The sequence below is a fragment of the Alligator sinensis genome, unplaced genomic scaffold (assembly GCF_000455745.1).
Source record: "Alligator sinensis unplaced genomic scaffold, ASM45574v1 scaffold451_1, whole genome shotgun sequence".
NCBI classification, from domain to species: Eukaryota; Metazoa; Chordata; order Crocodylia; family Alligatoridae; genus Alligator; species Alligator sinensis.
In genome coordinates this window covers 342,030-359,599 of record NW_005842097.1, presented here as the reverse complement: position 1 = coordinate 359,599, position 17,570 = coordinate 342,030, and the positions used below count along the sequence as shown (strand labels likewise).

The following is a 17,570-nucleotide window of genomic DNA, read 5'->3' as shown; positions in this document are numbered from 1 at the left end:
CCCTTTGCAGCTAGTGATTATGAAGGCCTGGCATGTTACACTATTTATCTTTTTCAGCAACTCCACAACTTGAGTGGGACACGTGCTTTTGCCTTGTTGCAGGACATGAATGAGGCAGAAAAAGAGGAAAGGTTGAAAAGAACACTATTATCCAGAGGAGGGACAGTGGAGACCATTCGCATTACGTAAATATTGTGCATCCATCATAATAGTGTTCAAGTTTATCAATCTAAAAAGCTAGAGAGAGGCGATTAGTACATAGATCATTTGTACTCCCATCTTCTTTGATAAGGGCTCTCTAGTATCCTGCCTTCAAATATCTTCTGGGTCATACATAACCATTCATTTACTGGCCCATTTTGATTTCTTTATAAACAATTTTCTACACAGTAAAAATTGACTTGCAATTTGATTTGTCTCAGTGATTATTGAGAGAGTAAGACCTAAAATTAGTTCAGGATACTACCCATAACGAATTCATTGGTAGTACATGGCACCTGCTAAATGTATTACCCTTGGATTAATAATAAAACTAGTCTGCAACAATAAAATAGGGGACAAATGTTACCCGTTACAGATAAGTTAACCTGGGACACCTTTCCCTAGAGCAGATAACAGTACATCATTACAAAAGCATGTAAAGGTGTTAATTTCTACTGTTAAAAGTTTCTGGGAATTTCTAGACTCTGAACTGGCCATCACTGGTCATGCTCACACAGGTTTTTCATACTCTCTAGGTCCTTGAAAGCAGAACAAGTCATCATGACCAAACTAGTCCTGGTTTTTGCTTGCACTGGTGTTCTAAAAAAAACCAGAGAACAAACCACAGGGGCATCTAGTAAACAGAACTGAACATTCATCTTGCTGACCACTGGAACCACTTGCTCAGACACAGAAATATCATAGTTAAATATTTACATTTCAGCATCCTGTAGGATCACACCTTCCTCAAGGCAGGTCACTGTTAGGACACAGCATAACTTTCCACTTTTCTGACCCCTGCCTTTCTCTATAGTAGTAGTTCACATCCTTCTTAATTAAATAAGAACTAGATGGTCCTTCAAAAGCCAATTATCTCTAATTAGTCACAGCCAGGGGGCTATAGTGCTCTTGCCTCCACTAATTATTTTCCAACGTTTTTTCAACTACTTCTACAACCAGTGGAAGCAATTGTGGGAACATCTAGCCACCAGCATATGAGACACCTTATTGTCTTGGTCTGCTCTGATGCAAAGTTAAATGTATACAGAAGTTGCCAGTGGTCAATCTACACTTCTGCTCCCACTACAAATAGCAGGAGTGGAAAATTTCAGGCAGCAGCCAGAGTTAAGATATCCCACTGCCATACAATGCAAACGTATATTATACTAACTTAGAGCACGGTTGTGGAGAACTCTGTTAGAAGATGCAGGGTTGGCCACAACTATGGTCAGTAAAAGTATGGATGAATCATGTTCAGCACAGATTCATCTGATTATGTTTAAGCCTAGAAGGCTCACGCATAATTAGATGTCAATTTACCATGGTCTACACTGACTGAAAAGTCAGAGTCAGCACAGCTGCAGAGGTCTCTTCAGGACCATCTTCAAATCACAGCACAGAGAAGTAAACAGAAGCTCTGTATGTCTTCAGACTTTTGCGGTTGGTTTATTCAGCCAAGGTCTGTTGACCAAAGGGGCTCTCAAGGTTTCTGTGCATAGTTTTAACTGGGTTCAATCAAGAGGTCCTTGTTTCAGCTTAGGAAGATTCAACTCTGGATTCTTTGCTCTCTGAACAGCATGCTATTTGTACAAACGATGCACAAGTGCATATTTAAAAGCCATCTTAACAATGGAATTAAGACACCCCAGTTCTAAAATGTCACTAATATACAATGAACACAGAAAACTTGGATATTCCTTTTTTGATATTCATTAGTTTAAAAACAAATCCAGTTTCTGATAACTAACTTTGATATTTACTTTAAAAAATTCTAGGCTCTTTGCTATCCTGCCAACATTTAAGCATCTTTTCAGGAAAGGAGAAAGAGATTATACAAGAGAAATCATGAGACAGACCATAACTGTAACAGCTGTTAATTGCCCAAAATAAACCCCCAAAAAAAAAAAAAGAGAGAGACTCTTTAGCTATCCTCCAATTGTGTGTTATCTATAACTATAGTAGGCACCACACTGCCAGACACATGATTCTTGTCTGAAACACCCCTTTAACATAAAAAGGATCCTGGGAACCAAATCTCTGACACTTTCATTTACAGAGTAGTATCCTACTCTGTGCCTAGTCAGAATTGAGCCCTGCAACATACGTGGGCTCAAATGCACACTGCATCACTTTTAGGTTTTGTCTGGACCCTAACCAGTAACCAGTGTGTGGGTGCTCCCTAAAGAGATGTCTCAGTTGCCTTTAAATCTGCCAGCAGTGTTGGAGTTGCAGTGGCGCACGCTTCAGAATGTGCTAGCCGCCCAAGCAATAATGTCTGGGCCCGAGCTGGCTTGTATACATCAGACCCAGTGCGGTAGCAGTGGTACTGATATTAGTACCACAGCATTACATCTGGCTTAAAACTAGGCTGGGTAACGTATACACATACCACAACTATGCCTTTGATTGCAGTGCAGGTAAGGGTTTGCTAGGTCTTCAGTGTTTATTAACAGAGGTTTTCTTTGCTGGGGTATGGAAGGATCATTTCTTTTTTAATGTATGATTTTCCAAAGGGTAGGATGCCTAGAATTATTTCTCATAATTTATTCTTATCTTCCTATTCCAGAAAAATTAAGCATCCTGGTAAATACAAAAAACATTTGTTCCCGTGAAACGAAATCCACAGTTTCAGACAGGTTGAACTGCTGGCAACTTCCCTTTTTGCGGGTGAACCTTAGTTAAAGCTTTCTAATTTAAAATGCCTTCAATGCTGTCTAAAAATGTAACAAATTTAGACGTTGCATTGAATGAAACGGGCTGCAGAGTCACAAAAAAATATATATTACTCTTTATTCCAAGTAATTACATCTAGCCTTAAATCCATCAGGACCCCTGCAGCTTCAATTAGATACAGTGTTTTTTACTGCCTGTCCTGAACGGTTATAGTATTGCTGTGTGCTACTGAATCACTGCTGCACTCCAGTCAGGCAGGCTCTTCCTGGTTAGGGAACACACCAATGTTAAAGTACCAGACAACAAACTGAGAATAAAACTGGGTTCTCCATAACTAACGTACACTCCAGCGTGTTCTCTGGAAGTCCTGACAGCTTCCAATCATATGCTTGCAGTCAGAAAATGAGAACACCCTTGCCACCGCAACTTCAGAATTATTTGTCAAAGGAATAAATACTGTTCTTTTGATGTGTGCAAAACAGAGGGCTGGCATAGATTTCGAAGTAGCTATTTTCCATCTTTAATTCCATTATTTTAGCTGATATGAATGCAGCATTTACATGGGCTTTTTAAGCACCATGGGAAAGCTAGAAGAAACATGGCAAAAAGCCACGAGCCATATCAAAGAAACATCATGTTGGTCGTGAAAATGTTACTTGGTAAATTTGGGGATGCCACCCAGACTCTACAGGACATCTTCTCAAAAGCTAGCCTACGTTCATGAAGAGAGACCAGATGATCCTTGCCATATATTCACATTCTGATCACTTGTACATTGCTATTTCTACACATGGAGCGTCAGCAGGTTTAGAGCCTCCTTCCTCTCCAAAGTCTCTGCCTCATGAGATCCCCTCTGTAGCCACAGATCAAAAGCTTGGATTCAAAGTGCAATCCAAAGATGTCAACATCCAGAATTCAAGCGACTTAAACATGAGTTGTTTTTTTTTTTTAATTATATTAAACAACAATACACACACAACCCCCATGTGACTGGAGTTTACCACTTGCTGATAAGTCGGTTACAACATGAAGATCTCTCATCTGCTGTTCAGTAGTAGCAATTATTTTTTGGTGTCCCTGAGAATCTAGAAAATCTACACTGCTCCAAGCGACTCACAAACAGTAACACAGCTATCCTATGTAATTACTTTTCTGCCTTTCTGCTACAGACAGGAACTGGCTACTAAACATACCCAGCATCACATCAAACTTAGTTTTCACCTCAATTCCTAGCACGCTGCATGTCTGTATTTCAAGATAATACTAATCTTCCAAAGAGCAATCAGTGGAGACAGATTAGCATTGTAATGCAAGCACAGTACTGCAAAAAAAGGGAAAGAACTCATTTGGCAGATGACAGCCCAACAGCAAAAATCTCATCATGAGATGTTTCATCCTTGATTCTACAGTCAACAGCTCACTCAGCCAACAGCGTTATTAGTGTTAGTGCTAGTTAAAGCAAATAGTTATTCCAGATTGAGGAAGGCTGGGGGAAAAAAATCCTCAGGAAACCGAATGGCTCCCAGACTAGGCAGACAAAAATTAATGAAAACATGTTACCATGTATAATACATAACTTCCAGCCTAGTGATGAAAAGTAATTAGGACTGTTCACTTCCAGGACAGAGCGAGTTTCTCACAGCGTATCTATACAGTGCCCAGCACAAAGAGATACTTGTCCCAACTGCAACCTTTAGGTGCTACTATACTACAAATAAATAATATATAGTACATACATCAGGGCCTAAAAAGATTATCATGTTATACCACACTTGGCACAAAAAACTGTTTAGAGACAGAATCAAAACTCAGTGACCACGTATCCTCGGTAGTAGGTGTAATCTTATTCTGGCCCCTTTGTACGGACAGGTTACAACACTCTCTTTAATTACCTGGTCACCTACTATTTTTCCCATACGATTCCTACTTCGGTCAGTAATTAAAATGAACAGTATTCCATTACAGGTGCAGCAAAAGCCCTGCTCAGTTTGGGTCTATATCATGCTCGAGGGAGATAGAGTCCTCAGGGAATTTCGCTGCAGGTCTCTATTGATCATGTGCACACAGCATCTCTTCAGAGTTTGTAACTGGCTACATTTTGGCATTTCTCTCTCAGGGACAGTCAAAGGCAACTTTCTTACAAAGGCCACCTCCCTGCCAAATTTAAAGTTCTTATTAAATAGCACTACAAGTTCTTTTTAAATAAAAGATCACCAGATTTTTTTAACGAGGGTAATGCACTATATCTTTCTCTAGCCTCACTCTCAGGAATAACTGAGCAATATTTTGTTAAAATTAAAAAAAAAAAAAAGCCTAATGCAGAAGCTTACCAAGGAAAATTTCAGCCCACATGACTAGAGTTTATCAATTATAAACCTCTAAAATCATGATATATCAGGAAGTGTTAGACAATTTAATAGGTAGTCTTATCAGCCCAGCCAGTAATAGGAGCGCACAAGCATCTAAACAGCTGCTTTAGCATGAAAAACAGAACTTTCCATGCTCTTAAGGGGTTTGATCACTTTATGGAAAAAATATATACTGTGGTTACTTGAGACAACAACGAACTATAATTAATGATCCAGGAGCTCCCTTCCAGTCCTACACTCCACAATGACCCACAGTCAGTCTAAATTATTCATTATCCAACAACTATAGTCTAAGACATGAGCAACATTCTGTGCTGATCAATAAGTCTAACAGCTATAGTTTTAAACATCAGTTCCAAGGATAGGCTGTCATAGTCAGCTCAGCTTTGGGCGGTTTGGAGCTCTGATATGTTTTACCTATGCTGAAATTCACAGCGAAAACATGAGTCACAAGCCTCCAATAAACAGGGAGCCAGGAAATAAGTTAATCAGGTCCTAATGGAAGCATTTAGATTTCAAATGCAAAACAGAAAGATAAAATAACTGGAGATACAGCAAGGGGAAGGTGTGTGTTGAGAACTATTTCTGAATAGTTACATTAGTCAAGTACCTATAAACCACAACATGATTAATTCCACACCATTACCCATCATTATCACAGAGACATTCCTTTACAAGTAAATCTTTGCAGACTTTTTATGAATGGCACTGCATAAGCTCCAAGGTATTGCCTGGGTTAAATCAGAAGTTCATTTTTTCCATATGATGCATTTTTAATGCATTAAGTAAACTAAAGTAGAAAAGAAGAAACGTGCAAGACATTTCTTCTCCCTGCTAGGACCAATATATCAACTGAAATAGCCTTTTGAGAACATATGGTAACAGATGTCCCGAGACAAAGACTGCATCATTTACGTGACATTGTTTTCTATGCAGACTGAGAAACATTATTATGATTTCATATTAGTATGATGCAGTCACTTAGCTGCTCAAAACATAATTCAGTCAGTGAGCAGATATGATGGTAAGAAGGCATTTTAATTTAGTCCCATGCTGGCTTTTAGCAAAAACCCAAGTTTCAGGCCTGTCACTCAGAGTTCACAAAGATCTACCTGGCCGGATTTACTGTTCTATTCACACAAGTTACACTTCCTTAGTCTCTGAAATATATCTGAAAAATTAAATGAAACAAATCACCCATCTACCTAAGTAAATATTTGCTCCAGCAATCTAGACTGACAGCTATTGGAAAGAAGTAGTTCCTGCAAGGGCTGTTGCTGTCACCGTGATTTCTTGTTTGACTGTGGTACACCATATGACCAACTTAATGCACTTTAAGTGCAGCTTGCCAGCTTTGGACATCAACTGTACATAAAACAAACCACATGCCATTAGAGAAAATGGCTAATGTTGGCATCTTTTCAAGCTGCCTAGCAATGAAGCTATGCAACACAGTAGCTGAAGTATCTGGAAAGAGAAACTTGTTTCCAAATGGAATTCAGAAGGTTTAACAAATACAACACAGACTGATGAAAAGTAAAAAATAAATTTGCCTAACTTACCCGCTCTGCTGCTGTGGTCTCGTCACCAGCTACATAACTAGAAGAAGCCACCTCCATCCCAGACAAGTTGGTAGGAGCATCAGTAGTGGATGATGACCTGGGCCGGCCTGAATACTATCTTGGCCGGACGTCCTGCTGATCTGCGGGCTTCCCTTTGGGGCTTCTGACTTGCCCCGCCTGCTGTGCAGGCTTGTCCCTCTCTTCATCTTAGGCGGTACTCTAATCTGCTGGAGCACTCGGTTCAGAGCTGTGGGGTGGGTGGAGACACCATCAATTTCAGCACAGGTGGTTTGGTTTTCCAGATCCATTTCAGGTTCCAGATCGGCCTGGGCTTGTTGCACATCATGTGGAGACACCGAGGACCTCCTGCGCTGGTGGTGAAAAAGGTGCTTCAAGCCTTGACCAATCACATTAATGTTCTCCAAAGCATTATGGGTAATTTTGGACAACTTTTGTTCTGACTCATGTGGTCTTTTGCCCTCTTGATCTTGCGATTTGCCTCCAGGATCAGGGTCATCACAGATCTGTTCATTGCCAGAAGGCTCCATGAGATGACACCCAACACGTGTCTTTAGCAATTCATAAATACTGATGTCCCCTGGCTTTAAACAGTTTGTGTTTGTTTTAAGAATGCCAAGATTGTCAGCCAATTGGGTGTGCAATTGCTTCAAGAGTGACTACGCATGCAGCAGTGCCACGGTGATCTCATGCTTATCTAATTTTAAACAAAAGAGCCATTATTACACATCCATGCAGAAACTAGAGGGTTAAAAAAAATCAATACATGGAACATGCTGTTAAGAAAATAAAAATAAGTATCAGTTTTCCAAGCAACCCTGAACCATGGTATTAGTTGCACGCAGTAGGTAAAGGCTGTGAAGGAACAACTCATTTTTTGTTTTTTTACAAAGGGAAAAAATGCTCAAGATAAGACAAGGAGCTTGGGAAGGAAGAAAAAGGTTAAAAACCATTCTCAGAAGACAGAGGGGCTGGATGCTGTCTTAGAACGGAGCCTAGAACAGGACCTGGTAACTTGAGCCATTGGGCTGCAACATTTATAGTTACAGCAATTGAGGCATAAGAAGTTAATTCTTCACTGCAAAATTAACCAGGTTTCCTATCAACGGTCTGAGTTTTTTGGTTTCAAATGTGGTAGCTGGTCTACCTACCGTGAATTACAGTATAACACCTGTCATCATCAAATTGATGATACATGAGAAAACAGAATATGTACAAGCACACTTGTACAATCTCAGACAGAATACTAGGGAAAGGCTTGTTGCTATTACCATCCATCAATTCCTTTGGCAACTGGATGTGAAAGCCCTGCTTTACAGGGAGAACAAGGAAGCTACATAGCTGTAATTCGTATAATTTCATCCATGAAAGTCCTGAGCAAACAAAAAAGTATTTCTGAAAGCAGAGTATTGAGTGACAAGACTAAAAGGGCAGAGGCAGCAGCACAGATGTGCATAGTTCAGCCTCCAGAGAACAGAAAGCATGCAGCTTCTTTTCCCTGCTAAGTCCCAACCCCAATCCACAGGCTCTAAGGGGAGCTGCCCACATAACACCACAGTTGAGAAGTAAGGTAGCAACCCAGTGCAGGAGGACTGAGGCAAGGGGCAGGGGGAAAGAGCCCTTTTTAATATTAAAAGAATATTAAAACAAGGCAAGAAAGGGAGTGGGAAGGTTCGCATCTTCGACATGGTTAATCAGCTCACATGCTCGGAAACTGGAGGTTGTTTTCTTGCAGGGGATTTTGATTGTGCTTCTAAAAATACAGAAATCAGATCACAGAAGTCCGCTTTCAATCTTGGCAGGAGGCAGCTAGAGCTTGAATAACCCATGATCTTATTAGAAATGCAACAGAGGTTTTATTAAAATATTAGGATTTATTAGAATATTCATTTTAAAACCATCGGGGTTTTGTATATGGAGAAGGTGAAGATCCAAAACTTCCCTCAGTTTCGTGCACTTTAAGCCTAGCACAACGGGTTAAACTGAGGTTCTGAAGTGTTGTTTAAATGGGCAGCACAGGAAAAATCAATCGAAAGAGCTGCATCAAATCTCCCACCCTCCTGGATGCCCTAGTCCATGGAGGCAAGACGACACGCAGAAAAAAAGTACCTTGCTTGTACAATACTCTACATCTGAGTATTTCATAGCTTGTTGCAAGCATTCAGTTTCAGCACCCCATTGAGTGGAATTAATATTTCCACTTTATGTGGTAAACTGAGACACTGAAAGCTTAGCCAAATTCATACAGTCATTAACTAGCAGAGTTGGGAATAGAACCTAAGAACCTGGCTTCAATTTTTTTATTTTTAACTGCTAACATGCATTCTCAAATGACCTTCAATGCCTCTACTGCTGGCACCCCCTTTGGACTTTGAGGCTCCAAACTTTGAGGCTTTGCTTTTATTTTGTTTAATGCACAGTGTGTCCAGAGACAGCCCAGAGCTGGGTCTTCATTCAGTCTGACTTCTGGAAGGAAAAACACAGAACTATAACCTAGTTTCCATTTCATCCAACAGGCAAAATGGTTCAGTGAACAAATCCCATTGGTTAAAACGCAAGAGACCCAAACCCTGTTTGACATACAAAATATGTAACTTGACAGTTGACCCGTAGTGCCTTGTTTATTTTAAGACTTCCCAGGGTATTCAGTTTTCAAAAGTCCTTGTTGAATTTGAGTTCAGAACAAAAATGAAGAATTTATTCTCTAAACAGTACTGTTATCATTTCTAATACATTTCAGAATTAAGTTTACCATGAAAGTTTTTCAATCCAAACTCAATATCCCAGTTGCTGGAGCTGCAGGAATTGGTTGGTGGAAATGAACTTTCTGGCTAATCTAGCCTTATGTTTTATGTACAAACTAATGGCAAACAGATGAGTACCTTTTCTTATTTGATATGAAATTTATTTGCACAAAACTGTTGTGTTTGTACAAACAGGTCACACTAAGTATTACCTGTGTTCATTGCATAACTGACATATTAAACTAAATTGACTTGTTTCTCATTTCTTCTTATGATAACTTAAGGGATCCCTTTCTTCCATCAACAAATTAGATGCCCACGTTTGTATTTTTTTCATTTGATGACTATTTCAGGCCTAAAAGTCCTTTTCAAAATAGATAACCATGCATTTCTGGTGCGAATGTTCTTACTTATTTGTTTAAGAAACAAAAAGACCTGCAATCAGAAATGAAGAGGACTGTGAATTAATCAGTGTATTTTATTGGCATGAATATTCAAGGTGCCTTGCTGTGTTCACTCAATTCGATCCATGCTTAAAGCAAGGATCAACGTTACCTAAAGTAAGCCCTGTTTTTCATATAGGACAACCTTTACTTTATCCTGTTCAAGGGAAAAACAAAAATCAGGCACAGAACTTTTCAAGATACAGCTCAGATGTTTTTAAATTCCAGTTACTCTGAGAAAAAAGGCAAGATATCAAGCTACAAAATGAATGACTCAACATACCCTGTCAGACTTGAGTGAGCATTTTATGGTACTGTCTAAAATTACATCCTAAAACACTTTCAAATATTCCTTCAACTGGGCAGTTATTTCTTAGCAGCTTTGGGAAGTAAAGCTGTTCAATCTGAGAAGATGGCAGAAACAATGTCAGGGTGCATATAAAAAGCAAAATAAAAAGGCAGTACTTGCCTCCATCACTTGTCCTTAAGCATGGCTGTCTGGCAGTGCTCCCTCCACTGAACAGAAGCTGCAAGAGAAATTGGACATGAGGTCTAGTCTTGGAGAGAAAAGATAAGTCTATGGAATGAGCTGCCATTTAACTGCACCAGAAACAGGTTGGACTATTTGAAACTGTTTGAAAAAGGTGAATATTTACTAGAATCACAGAAATTGAACCTAAAAAGTCTCACAGGATTAAGTGTGAAGTTCATGTGAAGGACTGTTTTTCTAGGGTTTATGGTTCTCGGTAAGTGCTGAAGGCACAGCCAGGTTTCAGACTGGACTCTGCAAGAACAGACTGGTCTGCACCAATTGTATTTGCCCTTTTATGCATTTATTCACATGTTTTCAACATAGGTTAACTAGCTTTGCTCTGTGTTTATTTTGGGCTCATGTCAGAATGGGCAACACAATGAAATAAGACCACCTTTCAGCTCATTTATCACTGAAGCCTGTATAAGTGCCTCAGTAACCTTGACTGAACTTCTGTTTAGTTAAGTCTAACGGCAAATCTTTGCCAGGAATTACAGCAGATACTGCCATGTCCACCACAGCAACTACACCCACCATCACTTTTCCTATGGCAGCAGCATAAAAGAGATAAAAGACTGCCTTATAATGAAGTCTTATTTACACAGAAACATTTTTGATGGACGCTGGAACTACAGCTCTAAAATGGAATGATTTGAGACCAGGGTGGTCAACTGGGGGTACGCATAGCTCTGGGGGTACTTAGACTGGTCCTAGGGGGTGCGTACCAGGAGCGGGAGGGTGGGGACAGAGCGCTGCCACCTCCCAGGAGCAGGGTCGGGGTGGGGCAAGGGCAGCAACACCCCTCTGAGGGATGGGGAAGCTCACACATGGCGGACGCTGCTGCTACACACCAGCCTGTTGAGCTTCCCCGCCCCGGCCCTGCTTCTGAGAGGTGGTGGTGCTCCGCCCCCACCTCCCTGCTCCATGTCCAGCTGCGCGCCACCCCTCCCATCCCTGCTTGGCATCAGGCTGCAACCCAACATTACAGTATTGCTTTGTTCATTTTTTTAAAAGAAAGAACAGTATATTTCAAGGGCATCTTGTTCATCTGTTTACCATTACATGTGATAAGGAATGACAAGCTGATGTAAGGATGTTTGCTAGAGAAATACCATTAAAGACAACCACATGGCTCAGAGAATTGGTAATGAGACTGTGCTTTCTGGCCAGAATTTGAAGAGCTCTTATTCCACTTAGACATATACACAGACTGACCAGGTTTTCAGAGTAGTACCCACAAACTCCTTTGGAGACCAACACTGTAATGGTCTGAAGGGAGTTGCCAACAGGGTGAAAAAATTCTATGGTTCATTTAATCCTTGGGCACAGCAGGATATAGTTAGCTGTGTTAGTCTGAAATCAGGCAGAAAGGATGGGAGATCTGCACCTTACAAACTGAATAAATCAGAGATGCACAGCATACACTCTTCTAAGTAGCAGCTTACTTCATCAGGTCCCATGAAAGAACTATGAAGGCAGTTTGATGAAGTAAGCTGCTGCTAACAAAATTTATGCTATGCACCCCTGATTTAGTTAGTCTATAAGGTGCAAATCTACTTTGCCTTCATTTAGCCCTTGGTATCTCTAGTGAGACTATCAAAGAGATTTTGTTTGTGACAGATTTTAATTTTTTGGTATATGGATACTTATCCATTAGGAACTCAACTAAAAGTTCAAAACTTCATTTACTGATGTCACCAAAAAAGCTTTACAATTATGAAGACTATCCATCCACCTCTCCAAGCCCCTTTAAACTACTGATTTGGAGATGAACAATACAAGTGGCTAGATGCTGACCTAGCCATCTCAGGGTTTAAATGGAGAATGAATTCTTTTGAAGATCTTGTGCTTTATTTCATTAATTCAAATCCAGGCCAAATCAGTAGCTTTTTGGTGATCTTTTAAAACTGAGTTTGGTCATCTGTCAGGATCATAATGGACAAAGTTCTGCATACCAGGAACCCTACCACAACCAGACTCTTTTTCAGAAAGAAACCTGAGGAATAATTGGGTTTCATTATCTACTCACTTGTAGAGGCAGCACTGCCCTTCCTTTGTCTTGGCATTACGGGGGAATTTACACCATTGCTGCCCATGCTATATCCATTCTCTGGCACAGGATTTTAATCACCACTCTGCACTATACCCTAAGCCAGTCTCTCTCAGCGCATGGGTTGCAACTCCAAAGTGGGTCGCAAGAATATATAAAAAGGGTCATGAACAAAACTTTAAACATGGGAAACCATGGCTTTTCCCTTACAGACTGGCAGAGTTGTAGCCTGCAAGGGCCTGCTTGGAGGCCCCCCCTGCCCTCCCCATCCCACACACTGGGGGGCTGGGGCCTGGGGGCAGCAGATCAGGAGCGAGGGGCACTGGGTCAGGACTGGCCATAGATGTTTACAAATGGGACCTGGTACAAAAAAATGTTGAGAGCCACTGCCCTAGCAATGCAATGAAAGGAAAACAAGACAAAAACAAAGCAAGCTGCAGGAACACTAATTTCTCAGCTGAAGACAGCTGAAACAGTGCTTGTTGTAGAAATGGTAGGCTTGACTGTTTTATTACACTTCAGCTTCACATCCCCAAAAAGACAATTAAGATAACAAACAAATCAGAAAAAATTGAAGAGGGATGAAAGAATATGAAAAAGGAAGTCGTGGAAACATGAAAAATTCAAGAATGAAAGGAGCGAGGGAAAGATGAGTGAAAGTGCCTTGACTTAAAAACAATTACACTGTCATATAAGCCATGCAAGAGTGGTGAATAAAACCCAGTGGGTGACATAGTATTAATATATGTTCTTGCCATGAGACTTCTCAGTTACAGGCTGTCTAGTTTCATAGTAGCTAGGGTCAGGAGGGACCTGAACAGATCATCTAGCCTGACTCCCTGCCACAGGCAGGAATGAATGCTGGGTTCACAAGACCCCAGACAGGTGATCGTCCAACCTCCTCTTGAATTTGCCCAAGATAGGGGCGAGGACCACTTCCCTGGGAAGTTGGTTCCAGATTTTGGCCACCCTAACTGTAAAATATTGCCTTCTCATCTCTAACCTACACCTATTCTCCATCAGCTTATTACCATTGTTCCTTGTCACCCCAGGTGGTGCTGGGGAGAAAGAGGCTCTACCTATTTGCTGTTGATCTCCCCTGATGAGCTTGTAGGCAGCCACCAGGTCCCCCCTCAGCCTCCTCTTGCTGAGGCTGAACAGGTTCAGGTCCTTCAGTCTCTCCTCGTAGGGCCTGTCCTGCTGCCCTCTCACCAAGCGGGTGGCCCTCCTCTGAACCCTCTCCAGGCAGGCCACATCCCTTTTGAAGTGCAGCGCCCACTACTATGCATTGGACGGTTTGCTTTCACAATGTGGAACATTTGCACTTTGATGGATACCCAAAACAATGAAGGACCAGAAAGAACTGCCATCACCTCCAGTGAAGTAGTGAGATACAGCATCAACACTGTAGCTCTCAGTGAAACAAGAGGATCCGATGAGGGCCAGCTGAGGAAAGAGGGCAGAGACTACACCTTCTCAAAGGGGAAACCAGCCCAAGACAGATGCATTCACAGTATTGGGTTTACCATCAAGAACTGGCTCATCAGCAGGGATCCTGGTTTTCTCCGATATAAAAATACCTAATTTTTGGATTAAAAAAAAAGTAACCCAAAATCCACATTCTTCTGCAATTAAAATGAAACACCATTATAGCTATATTAGTGTTTCATTTTGATCATGGAAAAATGTGCATTTTGGCTTACTTCTGGGCAACACTGGGGAACTCTGGAAGGGGTTTAAAAAATAGCTGTCCATACCGTCTGTGCTGAATCCATTGACTATATACCACCCATTGACACCAAGCCTGGTTTGATGAGAGTGACACCAAGATCCAAGCCCTCCTTGATCAGAAGAGAAGGGCTTATTGTGTTTGGCAAGATGATACCTCATCTCAGCAAAAGATGCATCAGCTCCTCAAAAGGAGGATCCAGGAAATAAAAAAATAAAAATTAAAAAAAAAAAAAAATCAGTGGTAGTAATGTAAAGCCACCTATGCTGACAAACATGATATGCATAGCTTTTTCCAGGCAAAAAAAAAGCCACCTACAGCCCCACTTCCAAAGGTCCTACTTTCCTGTGATCACAGGATGGCTTGATGCTCCAAAAAACAATAAATTTATCCAAGCTAGAAGGAAAGAGCACTTTGAGACACTCCTGACTATAAGTTGACTGTGATGGATACCACCACCAGTCCATGACCCAACCCCCTGAAAGGACATCCCTCACCAAACCTCCTGTCCTAGAAGAAGTCTGGCATGTCCTCCAAGAAACCAAGAACAAGACTTCTGGACTGGATGACACAGTTGCTGAACTGTAGAAGGCCAGTGGTAAGGAGCTGGTTCTGGCCCCCCATGAATTTATTCTCCAGATTTGGAACAAAGATCTCTGGGGATCATACCCATGTTCTACCATAGGTATTTCCCAAGCTTCTGGGCTTTGCTGGTTGCTCCCACTCCTTCCCCACCTTCTTCTGATGCATGCATTAGGGTGTTTTCAAGCCCATAGACATTGGGCGCTGGCTAGAGCCAAGGTTGGGGATTTTGACTGGGGTGTGTCAATGTTCCTGCTGGGACCAAAGCTAGAGGGTTCCTGACTAGAGTCTTGCCCCTCTGCTCAGGGTAAGACTGGATGCAACATTTGAAGTCAGGAAGGAATTCTGCCCCATAGTCAGACTGATATCGATTGTGGGGGTTCTTGCTTTCCTCTGTAGCAGAGAGCATGGCCCTCTACCAGGGATCTCTTATGCATATGCTGACAATTCTATCTACTGATAAAAGTAGGATGCTGGACTGCTGTAGTTCCCCTGCTTTACTTGTGGCAGGTTAGGGTGCTAGGTCTGTGTTGCATCAGGGTTGAGGGTAGTCTTATTTAGAGTTTAGATTACGGTTTGTATGGGATGGTCCTGCCTCAGGAAGGGGATTAGACTAGATGACCTGTGGAGGTCCCCTCCAGCCTTACTTTTCTATGATTCTATAACCTCAGGAATGCAAACTTCATAACTATCTTCAAGAAAGGAGATAAGTCTGTGCATGGGACCTATCAAGGTTTTGCCCTCCTTTCCACATCAGGGAAAATTCTCACCCGCATCCTCCTGAGACATCTTCTACCACCAGCACTGAGTCAGTGATCCTCAAGCACCATCTTCACTGGACTGGACAGTGTGTGGATGCCCGATTGTCAACTCCCAAAGTAAGTGCACTATTCCCAGCTTAGTAATGGCTTGAGATCTCACAGTAGCTAGAGGAAACACTACAAGGATACTTTGAAGGCATACCTCAAGAAAACAGATTATGACATCAAGATTTGGGAAGAGCTGGTTGCCAACCGACCCCAAATAACACCGCAACCCCAACCAAGAGGTAGTCTAGTTCAAGGTAAAACTTCTTGCCCTCAAAGCAGAAAAGAGAGCAGAGGAAGGAAGAGGACAGAAATCCCAGTCTGCAGCCTACTCTTCTCTGTGGAAAGATCTGTAATTTCTGCAGATGGAGCCGAGCTGAAAGATTGGACTCTTAAGTCACCTCAAGACTCATCAATGAGCCATTGGTCATTCTCAAATTGAGGGACTGCCAATGACAAATGCTTTGCCTACCGCACTATGAATTTCTTCACAGAAAAATTCATTGAGAAATTAAAAAAGAGGAACATTAGTATGTACATCTAAAACTGCTATTGTCATTTTCTCTAAATCTCAGCTGGAAAACTTGAACAGCAAAAAATTAGTTCTTTTATATTCAGTCTTTTTTGTTTAGTCAGCCAATTTATGCAATTCTGCAGATCTGATGCTCATAAAAATAGAGTACCTGCTAAGTGCAATCAGCATTCATTACAACCTGCTGTATTTCTGCTATTGTAATAAAGGATCCTTCTTAAATATTTTTATGTACTACTTTACCTCAAATTGTTTTTCTGATTTTGAAGTTTATTCCTCCTATTACTATTTCTTTTTCAAAAGTGTCATTCCACGGTGTCTAGGAAAGAAGTTTCTGCCTATTACCTCTTAATGCTAAAGGACTTGGTGAGTGCAGACTCTTAGGGTCTAACTTAATGCCCAATCTTTACACTGCACATGCTACTTTCAAGAGATCTGAAGATTTAAGAAAGTGACAGTTACTTGCATTTACCTTTTCTTAAAGCAGGCCTTTAACTGGTGGGTATGAAGTCTTTTTCTTATTTTCCATTAAATTCAGGAGAAATTATTTCTGTTTTCCCTACTTGTCAAGGATTGATCTAATAAAAAAGCCTCAGCTTCCTCATAGGTAGTTTCATGAAGAATAGTTGAAACTCCAGCCTACTTCTTGTTTTATACAAATGGACATGTTCTATCAGCAAAAAGACTATGGACAGGGGCACTGCAAAGGCAAATTTCTCTTTCTGCTCAATCATGACTGGTGATATTTTTTTCCAAACATCAAATACTACTGCAGGGTCGACAAGTTACTATATTTGCCAATGTGTGCACTTAAGATGCATCTCTGAAAAGCAATAAAATTGTGGGAAAAAGTTTTTAGCATGAATTTGATTAAATCTGTCAGCTTTTATTACAATGATTTCCATTATTTTTTTTTTAGACAGAATCAGTGTATGAGACGCACCTTAATTTTAGACCTCCCTTTTCAGTAATAAGAAGTATGATATACATTGGAAAACATAGTACATTACATTTCCTAATGTTTTTACTCACTTCTTTTGTAAAAATGTCTGGTATCATCCCAATTTCAAAAGCATGCCAGATTTCTACGGTCTAAATGAGTAAAATATGACTTTGAAGAAAATCAACTTTCTTGGTCCACCAAACTTCGGTTCAGTTGCATTAGATTGCTGTACTCAAAACAAAGTTTTATCTCAATACATTTCCGTTATCTCATAGATGCAGACATTTGAAGTAAAATATAAATGGGTGATATTTAATAAAAAAGCAACTCAAACTACTGGGCTATTTGAAACCTGGGATCATTTTCTGAACAAAAACAGTATTAAG

General features: G+C 40.8%; 1 protein-coding gene across 1 annotated transcript in view; it reads right to left on the bottom strand.

Moving 5' to 3' along the window:
- The window catches only part of TMCC1 (transmembrane and coiled-coil domain family 1), a 169,903-nt gene that overhangs the window by 122,285 nt on the left and 30,048 nt on the right, over positions 1–17,570 (bottom strand). The window contains 2 exon segments of the mRNA XM_014520195.2: positions 6,806–6,921; positions 6,924–7,520. Coding sequence (XP_014375681.1) covers positions 6,806–6,921; positions 6,924–7,353 — 546 coding nt within the window. The 5' untranslated portion in view covers positions 7,354–7,520.